The sequence below is a fragment of the Dipteris shenzhenensis genome, chromosome 16 (assembly GCF_047967505.1).
Source record: "Dipteris shenzhenensis isolate YYH24624 ecotype China chromosome 16, Dip_SZ_1.0, whole genome shotgun sequence".
Lineage (NCBI taxonomy): Eukaryota > Viridiplantae > Streptophyta > Polypodiopsida > Gleicheniales > Dipteridaceae > Dipteris > Dipteris shenzhenensis.
The window spans coordinates 43,694,498-43,708,074 of NC_141611.1; the positions used below are offsets into that span (position 1 = coordinate 43,694,498).

The window sequence follows — 13,577 nt, forward strand, 5'->3', positions numbered from 1 at the left end:
TCAAAGCACAATAATCAAGCACAACACCAATAACACTAGCAACATTAGTATTAAGACCTCTCTCACATATATCTGCGTAGGAGAGGACGTTCAAGCTGCAACTGTGGCACATCTCGTCCTTCTGGACAGGCTGTTGGAGTAAAGGGAGTTTTCGAAGAAGAGGAGGAGAAAGAGAGGTTGGGCCACACTTTGCTGGCCATTTTTCTTGTTACCCCCTGGCTGAACTACCCCCCCTAGTTGAACTGGGGCTCAGCGCAACTATGGGTTCACCCCTTAGATGAGAATCCTTCGACCTGCTGTTGACAAGACTTGGGGCTATGGGAGAGAGCTGACGGAGGGTTACAGAGGGGTTACAATGGAGATGGTGAAAGGCTATGAGAGGTGCACGGGAGACCTATGGGAGGCCTATGATAGGCTTACGCAGGCCTACGATAGACTTCGACAGACCTAGGGGGGCTTACGGGAGGCTTACGGGAGGCGTACGACAAACATGCGTAAGGAAGATGGGGGGCATAAGGCGTATTGCAGACAGGTGTACGGAAAAGAGGGTGTATGGCATAGAGAGAGGAAGAAGTTTATTAAAGTATTAAATGGACGAAAGGGTCTATGAGACTGAAAAAACCAGACACAATGACTGAATGAGTGGCAGGATACAAATACAACAGGAGAAGGATAGGCCTGTAGTGTGCTATCACTGTGAACCAAGTCTTGCTGGGCATCTAAGAATGGATAGGAGGGTTCAGGAGATAGGGGCTCTGGTAGTGATCGGGGCTGCAAAGGAATGATACCCATGATAGAGCATTGACGTTGATCATTCGCTATGGTCTCCTCAACAGTAGCTCTCCATGTTGGAATAGGAGGTTCTTCGACCTTCAGCTTAAAGTATACTCAGAAATACTTTGGGAAACACTCATAGAGAGAGATCTATGTAGACAGCAAGAGAGAGAGAAACTGAGAGTATGTCGTCCACTAACAATGGGGAAAACTCAGCACCTCATAAACTGAGGTACAACTCCGCTGCCTAAACTCTCGTCACAACTCCTTGTGTGCTGTCCTTTATAGACTTCAGTGGGCTGGAGTGTGAGAAATGGGGGGGAATATGAGCCCCTTTTATAGCCCAGGGACTGGGGCATATCAACCGACCAGAAGGGGCCGACTCAGCCTCTTCCACCGACCTGGGCAGCATCCCCATGGGGCACCCTGCAGTCAGCTATTTGGCCGACCAACCAGGCCCAAATCTGGGCCTATATAAGGCCCTGCTGTAGGGCCTTTGCTGCCCTACAGCCAGCCTTCTTCCGGGTCCACTTGGAGGCCCTATATGCAGGCCCCCTATGCTGCAGTGGTGCCTACCCTGCCCCCTATTATCTACTGCCCCTTTGTCCCTGCCTCACAAGGTAGGGTCAGTGATTTCTAGCACCCCCCCTCAATGACACAATCGTGGGCCAATCTCCATGCGTCAAATGAGGTGCTCCAACTGCTCCCTAGGGAGAGCCTTCATGAAGACGTCTGACATGTTGATGGCGGTCGGACAGTACATCAGCTCCATGATATCATCAATGATGAGCTCTCGTACGAAGTGGTAGTGGACTTTGATATGCTTCATCCGTACAAGGAACTCGAGGTTCTTGGCAATGGCAATACAACTTTGGTTGTCGCACATGATCACTGTCGCATCCTTCTGAGTCACGTTCATGTCCTCTAGGATCCACCTGAGCCACAACGTCTCGCATGATGCAATGCACGCAGCTCTGTACTGTGCCTCTGTTGATGAAAGGGAGATAGAAGGTTGTTTCTTGCTTAGCCATGAGATACCTTGTAGTAGATCTTCTAGTGTCACCATCACCGGCCCAATCATTCTCACAGAATCCACCTAGCTCGACACATTTACTGTATGTGATGCCATAGGTGCATGTACCCTTCAAGTACCTTAGCACCCTCAAGCCTGCCTCCCACCTCCCAAAGGACCTTCTTGGGTTTGGCGGAGAATTGATAGAGTAGCCCTACTGCAAAGGAGATGTCTGGCTTGGTGTTGGTGAGATAAAGTAGACTACCCACCATCTGTCGATACTGTGATGCATCAACTGGCTGAGACATATCATGGATGCTCAGCTTTAGACCAACCTCCATGGGAGTGATTGCCACCTTGCAGTCTTCCATCTGAAACCGCATTAGTAACTCCCTGTAGTAGTTCTCTTGAGAGATGGATATGTTGCTCTTCTCCTACTTTACTTCGATCCCAAGAAAGTAATGAAGAATCCCCAAATCTGTCATCTCAAATTCCTCCATGAGAAGTTTCTTGACTTGATAAATTTTCTTCGAGTGGTCTGCTATAAGGATAAGATCATCCATGTACAGGATAAGTACCAGCCGCATCCCCCTCTCAGTGAAGAGATAGAGGTTTGCCTAAGATGGACTCAGTTGTAACCCGATCTTCATGAAGAACTTGCCTATCCGTTGGTACCATGCCCTCGGGGCTAATTTCAGCCCATACAATGCCTTCTTTAGCTTGCATACCTTGGATGTGGACCTTGGGACCTGAAAGCCTGGTGGCTGATCCACATATACCTCCTCCTCTAGGGTTCCGTTCAAGAATGTGGACTTCACGTCCATTTGAAAGATAGGCCAACCATGATGGGCACAAGGCAATAATAGTGCATATCGTCACCATCTTGGTTGTAGGGGCAAAGGACTCATCAAAATCAAGTCCCTCTGATTGTGCGTAACCTTTCACAACCAATTGTGCTTTGTATTTGCCCAAGCTCCCATCAGACTTGAACTTTAGCTTATACACCCATTTGGTACCAATGACCTTTCGCTTGGGCGGATTCTCCATTTCTACCTATATAGCATCCTACCATTCTGGGATATCCCTCGCTTCCTCAAAGGATCTAGGCTCGTGGAGTTGAGCCACCATAGCATAGTTCATGGAGGGAGTCTTCACGTTGTGTGGAGGCCACTACGCTCCGGAACTGCTGTCAGGAATGTCCGCGACCTGTGAGTCTGCTAAAGTCTTCAAATATCACTGAGGTAGCCTCTTCTCCATGGAGATTCCTTCGGAGCTGGCACTAGGTGATCTTGCTCCTCCTCCTTCTCCTCGGGTTCTTTAGTCTTCTCCACCTCCTTGATGGTGACCCTGGGTGGGGGTAATGTCGAAAGTTCATGAACCTCTTCTTCAATCTGGGGCTATGACTCTTTGAGGATCATGGCCCTGCTGATGAGGATCAACTTCTTCACCAAGTCGTAAAGGCGATAAGCTTGGATTCTTCACTGTATCCCACAAAGATGCATCTTCTGCTATGGGAATCAAGCTTTGTCTGCTCATCCTTATGCACATGAACAAATGCATTAGACCCAAAAATCCGCAAATGAATAGTAAGCTTCATATGGAGTCATATCATTAATAGTCGTGGCCTTGATTCAGTTGAGGATGTGAATGGCAATGTTCACGGCTTTACCCTAGTTGAGGTGATGCCCGGTATGGGTATGGCAATTCTAGATCGAGCACCCGTCGGTTTATGGAGTTTTAGCGTGGTGAGCTAGAGGCCTGGGGGTCGAAGGCAAGTCCCGTATGCTTGGGTCTGTCACGGTCTTGGTATCTTCTCCACTCTCTAAGTTTCCATTTAATATGGAGAGTCCACACCTGAGGTGGCACTGAATAAATAAGGTGGGAGGAAAGAGTTCTCCATGAGATGTCTAGTGGGTGTAAGCGCTTCTCAGAGCAAAGCCAGTAGTCAAAACAAAACAAAACAAAACTTCTCCCTCGTAACATGGTCAAACTTGTCTCTGTGACAGTCGTGTGCTTCCGCTCAGCAACTCCATTCTACTGAGATGTATAAGTTGTAGTAAGTTGCTGCTTGATCCAGTGCTTCTTGTAGAATCCATTGAACTCGATAGAAGTGAACCCCTCCCCCCTTTATTTGTGCGGAAGGCTTTGACTGCCTCCTTGGTCTGTTTCTCTACTCGGGCCTTCCATTCCTTAAATTCCTCATAAGCCTGAGACTTCTTGGCCACGCAGTATATCCAGGTCATCTGACTAAAATCATCCACAAATGACCAGCTCAGGATCTTCCAACGTCAAGATACTGAGCAGAGACCTTGCAATCTTGAAAGTAGGCAAATCACAGCTGCAATCCATGAACTCATAGCACCATGTGGGTTCTAACCTACTAAGACTGCTTGACTCAAGATTGGGTAGGTGAGATCCTGTGAGGATAAGGCTTCTAACATAGACAAAAGCTACGAAGGGGTATGACCATCGTCCAATACACGTATGTTCACTATCCAATCAAAAGTACATCTTATATTGCTACAAGACACCCACGCTTAATTTCCTCTACAAACCTACATGGTGTAACTTGGGTGTCTTATATTGTTACAAGACACCCATGCTTAACTTCCTCTATGCACCTACATGGTAAAGAAATATATTGAAAACCTTTCTACCCCGTCCTCCTTGTCACCTATCTGTAAATGTGAATTGTAACCCCCATAAACCTTCATTGCAAACTTATGTGTATCATCCAAAGGTTGTAAGTGCACCCTTTGTGCTTGGTGAAGAGAATCCAGTGAAGGAACAGGGTGGAGAGGGAGAGGGAGAGAGAGAGAGGGTAGGCTAGGGAGAGAGAAGATAATACTCAAATGGAAACATAATGAAAGTGAAAGCAAATTGAAATGAGCAATAGACCAAAATGGAAAGACTCACATTGATAAGCTTGATGTAGACTCCTTGATGTATGTTGGTGTGACACACAAGTACAATCATATATAGGATAGACACACACTAGAATACCAAAATATATATGGGATATCTCCCAATATGACACATGGCACTCACACATAAAACTCTACTAGAACTCCTAGTAAAACACACTAAAACACACCTAACTTGACTTCATGTTCTGACACCCCTCATGAAGGAAAGGTGAGGCACTACTGGAATGGAACCAAGAACAGAACAATGACGAACTACTAATCTGTGCATCCCAAGTAACTCAGAGGCTTAAAGTCTGAGCATGTTCAGAGGTTGATCCAAGCACTCTCATGGCTTCTCATGGCTTGAGACTCAACATGACTTAGAGGCTCATGTTTTAGCATGGCTACATGACCAGCTCATAGGTTTAGGAATACACCAACATTTTGAAACTCGGCCAGACCTGATAAAGAGACCCTATCAAAGACAATACATGCCTCCCACAATACACCCCCTCCTAGCTCCAAAATAGGGTGAGGGGTGACATGGAGCCACACACCATAGATAGAAAAACACCATTTTAGGAGGACTATCGAAGGCTAAGAACCTTTATTGGCTCAAAGAGATTATTACATTCAATTTTTGTGGGACTACCTAGGGCAGAGTATCCATATACATCAAGCTCATGGACATATTTTAGAAAACATAGTCATCATCCTCATCTACCTCGCGAGGGAAGGATAGATTTTGGAGATGAGCAGTGAGAGCAAAAGTTGGTGTCGGAGTGTCATCTGCTTCTTCTTCACTATAGGCAGCTGCAGCCAACTTAGCATGCTCCTTGGATTGTTGTTTGGCAAGCTTCTGAAAACAACGGTTCTCTGTATGGCCAAGCTTCTTACAATACGTACATTTGAAAGGTTTGAATGGCTTCTTACCCTTGGAATATAATGTATGGTCCTCATGGACATCCTTGTGCCTTCGTTCATGTTCAAGAAGCATTGCAACCATTTCATCAAAGGACATATCCCGTGCTACACGGAGTACTCGTATGATATCACAATACTGAGAAATATCCTCAATGCTAGAAGGAGGACAACCACTTGATCATCTTCCCCAACCAGGGCCTTTAAAGCAGCAAGTTGGGTGATGAGGGACTCCATATGATTCAAATGAGCATTAAGAGAGTCTTCGTGCTTCATATGGAGCTTAAAGAATTCCTGTCTGTGAAATACTTTGGAATTGATAATTTTGTTGCCAAATAAGCGCTCGAGCTTGTCCCACAATTCATGTGCAGTGTCATCCAAATCCAAGTGATGAATAATGTCCTCAGACAAACCCAAACCAATGATAGAAAGATTGAGAGTTTTCCATGCTAGAATTTTCTTTTCATCAGATTCATGTTTCTTGTCTTTGCTACTAACCACCTTCCACACACCTTCCTTCATAAGCAGAAGCCTCAGCTTGGTTCGCCAAGTTGAAAAGTTCTTACCATAAAACTTTTCAATGACAATTCTTGCTTTGGAATACTCCATGTCTGCTTCAAATGTTGTAGCACTACGGGCTGAAGTGTGAGCTTGGAGCAAAGGTTAGAATCATATGGGCTGCAGCAGCAGCTCAACTTGCAGTTCGGGCAGAAAACGGCCAAGAAAAGGCATCGGACCAGCTGGAATAGTGTAGGCAGCAGCTCATGTTGCGGGGTAAATGGCGGCATTCTTGAGACGTAAATATCAGCAACAACACTCTTCAAGTAGTTCATTTCTTCAAAAAAAGGCTCCAAATGAGGTCGTTTTTAGGGTGACCAGTAGTAGAAACGTCTCCACAACAGTAAGCAAGTATTTCCTTCATAAAAACGCCCCGAAAACAGCAAAATGAACTGTCTTTGAGGAAAAAACGGGCTGTTTTTGAGAAAAAAACGTGGTGTCTTTTCCTCTATGAAGATGCCCAGTAATGCCCACAAGAATGGTGACAAAGTTGGTCCAAATATAAGCACAAATCTGCAGCAAACTCGAGGCTGATGGCGGAGCAAATCCCACAGCAAGTCCAATTTCATGAATCAGCTCCAATGCCCGGCAAAAGCCGCAACTCATGGAGAGGCTAAGAGTGAAGGAAGGAGGGCTACCTTCCAAGGGAAAAGAGGGAGAGTAGCTCCTCTTTCTTGGCCTCCCTCACCTCAAACCCTTGGAAGAGCAAGGAGCAAGAGGGAAAGGACTAGGAGAAGGAAGGATGTAGGAAGAAAGAAGGGGAGGAGGAAGGATGGTTTTGATACCACATGAAGGAACGTGGTGGAGAGGGAGAGGGAGAAAGAGAGGGTAGGCTAGGGAGAGAGAAGATAATACTCAAATGGAAACATAATAAAATTGAAAGGAAATGGAAATGAGCAAAAGACCAAAATGGAAAGACTCACATTGATAAGGTTGATGTAGACTCCTTGATGTATGTTGATGTGACACACAAGCACAATCATATATAGGATAGACACACACTAGAATATCAAAGTGTAATATGGGATATCTCCCAATATGACACGTGGCACTCACACATAAGGCTCTACTAGAACTCCTAGTAGAACACACTAAAACACACCCAACTTGACTTCATGTTCTAACATTCAGTTGGACTTTTCCTCACGACATGATAAGTTGAAGTCATCAAAGCAACAATAATTAGTATGACTGTTTATTTTAGTATAATCTAGCAAAAAATATTCATCCACAAGGGCAATGTGCACGTGTATATATATGCTCTCTCGTTCTTAGTAAAATTCTTATAATTGCCATGCAACACAATAACTTGATAATGTATATGATATTAAAGCTTACAAAAGTTTCGAGGTGGGGGTCGTAATATAAAAAATTAATGCAGGTGTGTCGTAGTGTGAACATTGTCACTTGCATAGTATCTTCGACAATTTGTTATTTACTTTTAAGAGCTTGATCAAATTATATTTGCCAAATTTCTATTTAAAACAACTCTGTGGGTAATACAGGATTCTCAAAGCTGTACCAAATAAAGATGTAGTAGCGAGCTTGAGCAAGGAAGTGGATGAAGCATGGAGAGAGCTCTCAACACTCGCTATAATAAGTACACACAATGCAATTCAACGGCCATGTCTTCAATCAATCTACTCTCAAAATGATCGAATAGGTCTACATCTTCATCTCAATCCTTTAAACCTTAAATAGAGAATCATGTTTCTTATATGGTGATTAATGTTTTAACGAGTGTTTGCTAGATTAACTTGCAATTGTTTGAATTTATTATCTTCTTTCCTTGATAGCGTGGCAATACCTAACACAAGAGATCCCCACGGCACTCATAAGGGCAAGAGACAAATCAAGTTCAGCAACACACTCCACAAGAATGGATTAGTCTGAAAGTCCACCATTGACTCCATCGAATCCTCCAATTAGAGGACCAAATATCGAAATAAACTTTCAAAAATACAAGGGATGAGAGGGTGAAAACCCGCATTCCCACGTACAAAGTTTTCTATGAATACAGAGGAAGAATACTCCCACCATGTTTATAGAGACGGCCATCGAGTGGTTTGGGGAGTATTGAGATGGTCATTTCACAACATGGATGGTATTGAGAGAAGCCATCATGGAAAAGATTTCAACATGAGTTAGGGGAATGTGATGATGAAGCTCAACCAAATCAACTAAAAATCAAGTGAACTTGTGTATGATGTCGCAGTCAGAACGAGTGTACTCAGCAACCGACTAACCAGTAGGCATTTCTTTTGTTTAAAGTCTTATGCCTTTTAAAATTAATATCAAATATTAGCATGATTTTATGTTCTTTTTTCACCATCATCGACATGCAGGATCATTAAATAACTCCATGGTGATGATGAAATAACTCCCTCTTGGCATTAGAGTCTAGGAAACATTGCATTTTAAGTGGGTGAGGGTGATAGCATGCCACCAATGTAAGGCATGGTAGCGACTTTATGCCCTATCAATAACTAGGGTGGTAGATTAGATATTTCAAAGAAAGCTTTATATAAATAGGACATACACCTTTAAGAACTTGCTCTAGTGAGTGATGCCATTTGCCTAGACATGCACGTGGTTCATCCGTGCTGGGAGCTTTTGCAAAGTCAAAGTACCTTTTCCATACGGCTTAATGAATTGTTTGTTCGAGGCAGGATGCAAACAGTGTGCTATCAAATGGATGAGTGTAGCGCAATAAACAAATGCAAATGGAATGAAAATAAATGATGCAATTTAGTTAAACAAGGCTTTGCACATTTTATGGAGAAAAGGATGTTGTATTCTAATTAATATTTTTGTTAAAGGTAGTACAAATGACTTCTAGCCACACACTCAACACACTCTTACTCTCTCCTCCTCACTATAGAGAAACGATAGGGTTTGCAGTGGAGCGATCAAAAAATAGACAATACTCAGACACAACTGAAGAACGGAACTCAGAAAACATAGTGCCTGTCGGTAATATGAAAAACTGAATACAAGAACCTCAAGCCGTCGTGTCTCAAGGACCGTGGCTGAGGTGAATCAGAAAGATGATTCCATGTAGAGAAACTGTAGAAAAGATAGCAGCAGAGGTAGCGAAACGCAGTCCTCCGTGTAGCTTGATGATGACGAAGATGATGAAGGGCTGGAGCTGCCCTAGGAAATGGCTGAAAACTAGCATGCTCTGAGGAAGGAACCTTCAGGTTATCTGGAATAGCAACATGATGAAGAAAAGGAGCAGATCTAGGGCAGAAGGGGGAGATCTGGAGCAGAGGAGCAGAAGGGGCAGATCTGGAGCAGGCGGGGACAGATCTGGAGCAGAGGAGCAGAAGGGACAGATCTGGAGCAGAGGAGTAGATCTGGAGCAGGAAGGGCTGCAGCAAAGGATGGAGGAGGTGAGGAGCAGCTGCAGGTCCTGTTCAGAGGTAGGAGAAGATGGCAGAAAGCAGAAGTGGAGCAGGCGGGGCTGCAGCAAAGGATGGAGGAGATGAGGAGCAGCTGCAGGTCCTGTCCTGTCACTGAGAGTGTGGGGGCTAGTGCCTTTATAGGCCTGTGGGCCTGCTAGCTGGTCGGTGGACCTGCCAGTTGGTCGGTGGGCCTGCCAGCTGGTCGGCCAGCTGGTTGGTCAGTTCTGGTCGGCCAGACCCCTGCTGGCTGCTGGTCGGCCAGACCCCTGCTGGCTGCTGGTCGGCCAGACCCTTGGTTGGCCAGACCCCTGCTGGCTGACCTTTTGGCTGGCCTGCAGACTGGTATGTTTGCCCGATAAATTGGGGATTGCTAGTTGCTTAACACCCCCTCTCAATTGCCAATTTGGAGGGGCAGACTGTGTGTGCGTGGAGCTTCGTGTAGGGATGTCGACGGTGGTGGTGGCTATCCCTGTGAAATGCCCAAGAGATGATCACAAGAGGAGTGCCCTTGCAAGGGAATTGTTCACTTCCTCAAGTGCCCGAGTTACACGTATGATCAGCAGAAATAAGAACACTGTGAAGCTCGAGAGAATAAGCCACCCCCTCTCACCGCCGAAAGGTGGAGGGAAAAGCAAAGGTAAAGAACAAATATGTCGTAGCAGCACTGATAATCCAGAGATGGTAGTATTTCACCAAAGGAAGAGGTCGGAGCTGAACAGTGATCCAATGTGTGTGCCCGATCTTGAACCTCGGGAGAAAGGAGTCTATCCCCGCCTCCATGAATGTAGAAGATTCGAACAGAAACATCAAGACACATCTGAACAGAAAGGGTCCTGCCTAGGGGGAACTTGTAGATCCTGGAAGTCGATGCCGATGGAGATCTGGTAGAGGTGAAGGATCATGACCTCCTTGTTCGAAGGAATGGGGAGTGTCAAGCCTGAAACCGAAAAAGGAAGGGAGGGATGGGTGTAGAAGATAACGGGAGGGAGGGATGGAGTTCTCTCCCTTAGTGCGCAGCGGAATGAAGAGGAAATTGATATGTTCATAGGAGTGATGCTCCCCGTACCTATGGCCTCCTTTAAGAAGCAAGATCTTTAGATCACCAGAGATCTGGGGTCTTTAGATCACCATGGCTCTGATACCATATAGAGAAACGATAGGGTTTGCAGTGGAGCGATAAAAAAATAGACAATACTCAGACACAATTGAAGAACGGAACTCAGAAAACATAGTGCCTGTCGGTAATATGAAAAACTGAATACAAGAACCTCAAGCTGTCGTGTCTCAAGGACCGTGGCTGAGGTGAATCAGAAAGATGATTCCATGTAGAGAAACTGTAGAAAAGATAGCAGCAGAGGGAGCGAAATGTAGTCCTCCGTGTAGCTTGATGATGACGAAGATGATGAAGGGCTGGAGCTGCTGCCCTAGGAAATGGCTGAAAACCAGCATGCTCTGAGGAAGGAACCTTCAGGTTATCTAGAATAGCAACATGATGAAGAAAAGGAGCAGATCTGGGGCAGAAGGGGCAGATCTGGAGCAGAGGAGCAGAAGGGGCAGATATGGAGCAGGAGGGGACAGATCAGGAGCAGAGGAGGAGAAGTGACAGATCTGGAGCAGAGGAGTAGATCTGGAGCAGGAGGGGCTGCAGCAAAGGATGGAGGAGGTGAGGAGCAGCTGCAGGTCCTGTTCAGAGGTAGGAGAAGATGGCAGAAAGCAGAAGTGGAGCAGGCAGGGCTGCAGCAAAGGATGGAGGAGATGAGGAGCAGCTGCAAGTCCTGTCCTGTCATTGAGAGTGTGGGGGCTAGTGCCTTTATAGGCCTGACCTAGCTGGTCGGCCAGCTGGTCGGTGGGCCTGCCAGCTGGTCGGTGGACCTGTCAGTTGGTCGGTGGGCCTGCCAGCTGGTCGGCCAGCTGGTTGGTCAGTTCTGGTCGGCCAGACCCCTGCTGGCTGCTGGTCGGCCAGACCCCTCGTTGGCCAGACCCCTGCTGGCTGACCTTTTGGCTGGCCTGCAGACTGGTATGTTTGCCCCATAAATTGGGGATTGCTAGTTGCTTAACACTCACTACCTCAACTCTCATGCTAATCTCCACTCACGAATGATGGGTGAGCTTTTCTACAATGTTAGTCCCTTCTTCTATACCCTTCCTACGGTCAATGCTTCGGCAGTACCACATGCCAAGCAGTTTACATTTGATGGCACTTAGCCATTTGTGGGTAGGTGATCCCTTGACGATTGCCAAACTTTTTGCTTACATTGTGGCTCCACCATTCATGTCAATGTGCACCATTCAATTTGTTCATTCAGCTCAGCTCCTCGCTTGGGTTTGGTCCAAATGATTCGCATGTTTGCAAATGGATTGCCTTGTGCCATGTTTACTTCCCTTGAACATCTTCTTTGTTATTTAAGTCCCGCATTTTGGATCAATTCGTAGAGACCCTTCGTTCAAGGGGATGAACACTTCCTCGACCTTGTCCACTATTCTGCCATCTGTAGTAGCTGACCTGTAATCACAGTGCATAGGGTATGATCATCCTCTGTTTCAAATTACCTTATCTTTTTGTAGATCTGCCAGCTTCTCAGAGGTCTTGTGACCCATACTGTACCCAATCTTCACCTCTCTCTTCTTTCTTTTGCTGTACCCTCTATGCCATATCATGCCTACATGGCTGCCCATGTGTCACTCTACATGTTGTCCACATGGATAACCCTTTTGATAGGCCAGATCTATGAAGATCTACCCATGGGGCATGCATGCACCATGCCCACATTGATCATTCTTACACCCCTCCATCTTGGGCACATATCGTGTATGTGTGCCCGCCTCATGTGGGACAATGGACCATCTACTCGAACAACATTATGATGGGGCATGAATGAACACGTTTTAATCCAAATTTATCTTTTTTACTTGAACCATGCTACAGAAAGTTGATGTCAGATGAGTTTCTTGCTGGAATGGTGTTATTTAAAACATCATTTCACTACAACATATACAAGCTGCAACAGTCAAATTGTTGTACTTCGACTACGTGTGGATGTTATGGTAGTAAAGAGGGAACATCAAGAAGGTTGGAGTCATTAAGACAACATCAAGTAGTAAATTATTAATAATGAGGAATCTTAGCTCCTCACATTACTAAGCATGGAAACATCAAAGACGTCAAATGAAATGTATACATCAAGATGGATAAATCCGATGCGTGTTCAAGCTTATGAAGCATGTTGCTTTGGAAAAAGGCATGAAAATTAGAAAAGGTATAGATTGCACTTAATCAAAGTGCTAGCTGAGGCATAGCAGCTAAACACAGAGGCAGCACACTTTTTACACCAGCAACCGAATTCCTAAGTTCGTATGCACAAACCACGTAGGATTGCATTCGATGGATCAGCTTGCTAAGGATGACATCTCAATACCAAATGCCTATAGGTTGGAATCCTAGACTCGATAGAAGTCTATTGGAGCCAGCTCACCACTATTCATCCTCTGATCCCCCGTCATCTTTTGAAACATGCCAGAGGGGTCAGTAGACCTTTCAAGAAGAAATCAATTGTATCTATGGTGAATTCCTAGGCATGCTGTCATCAAGGAGGAGTTGCTAAGATTTCGTTTTCTTTGGATTAATCATTAATTGCAAATCCTACTTTGAAGGGAATAGTGGACTATGATTGCTAATTAAGGAAAACTCCACACTCAATGAGGTGCCAGCAAGGCTCCACATAGGTAGGGCATCTACACATGGCGGCCCTTGGGATTCTAGTGGATTCATAGAAAAATGTGGCCATGTCATGTTTAGGTGGATCTCAGTATTCTTAGGTGACAAGTAAATACTTGCTCCATTCTTGTGCCTTCTATTGCAACTTCCACCAAACCAAGCTCTTTAGCTACTAAGTCCTCTCCTTTGCACTACATCTCCCTTGCCTTCACATCTCTAGCACTACGTTTCTAGCTCTAAGTACACTTCTATGGCTCTTCAAAGGTCTGAACACTTCTTTGGTTCTT

At 45.3% G+C, this 13,577-nt stretch overlaps 1 protein-coding gene across 2 annotated transcripts in view; it reads left to right on the forward strand.

Annotated features, from left to right (window-relative positions):
• Window positions 1-13,577, forward strand: part of LOC147893000 (protein SUPPRESSOR OF npr1-1, CONSTITUTIVE 1-like) — a 50,723-nt gene that overhangs the window by 15,156 nt on the left and 21,990 nt on the right. For both annotated transcript variants that reach the window (XM_087387279.1, XM_087387280.1), the window contains exon 4: window positions 7,677-7,834. In XM_087387279.1, coding sequence (XP_087243405.1) covers window positions 7,677-7,834 — 158 coding nt within the window. The remainder of the gene's footprint in view (window positions 1-7,676; window positions 7,835-13,577) is intronic.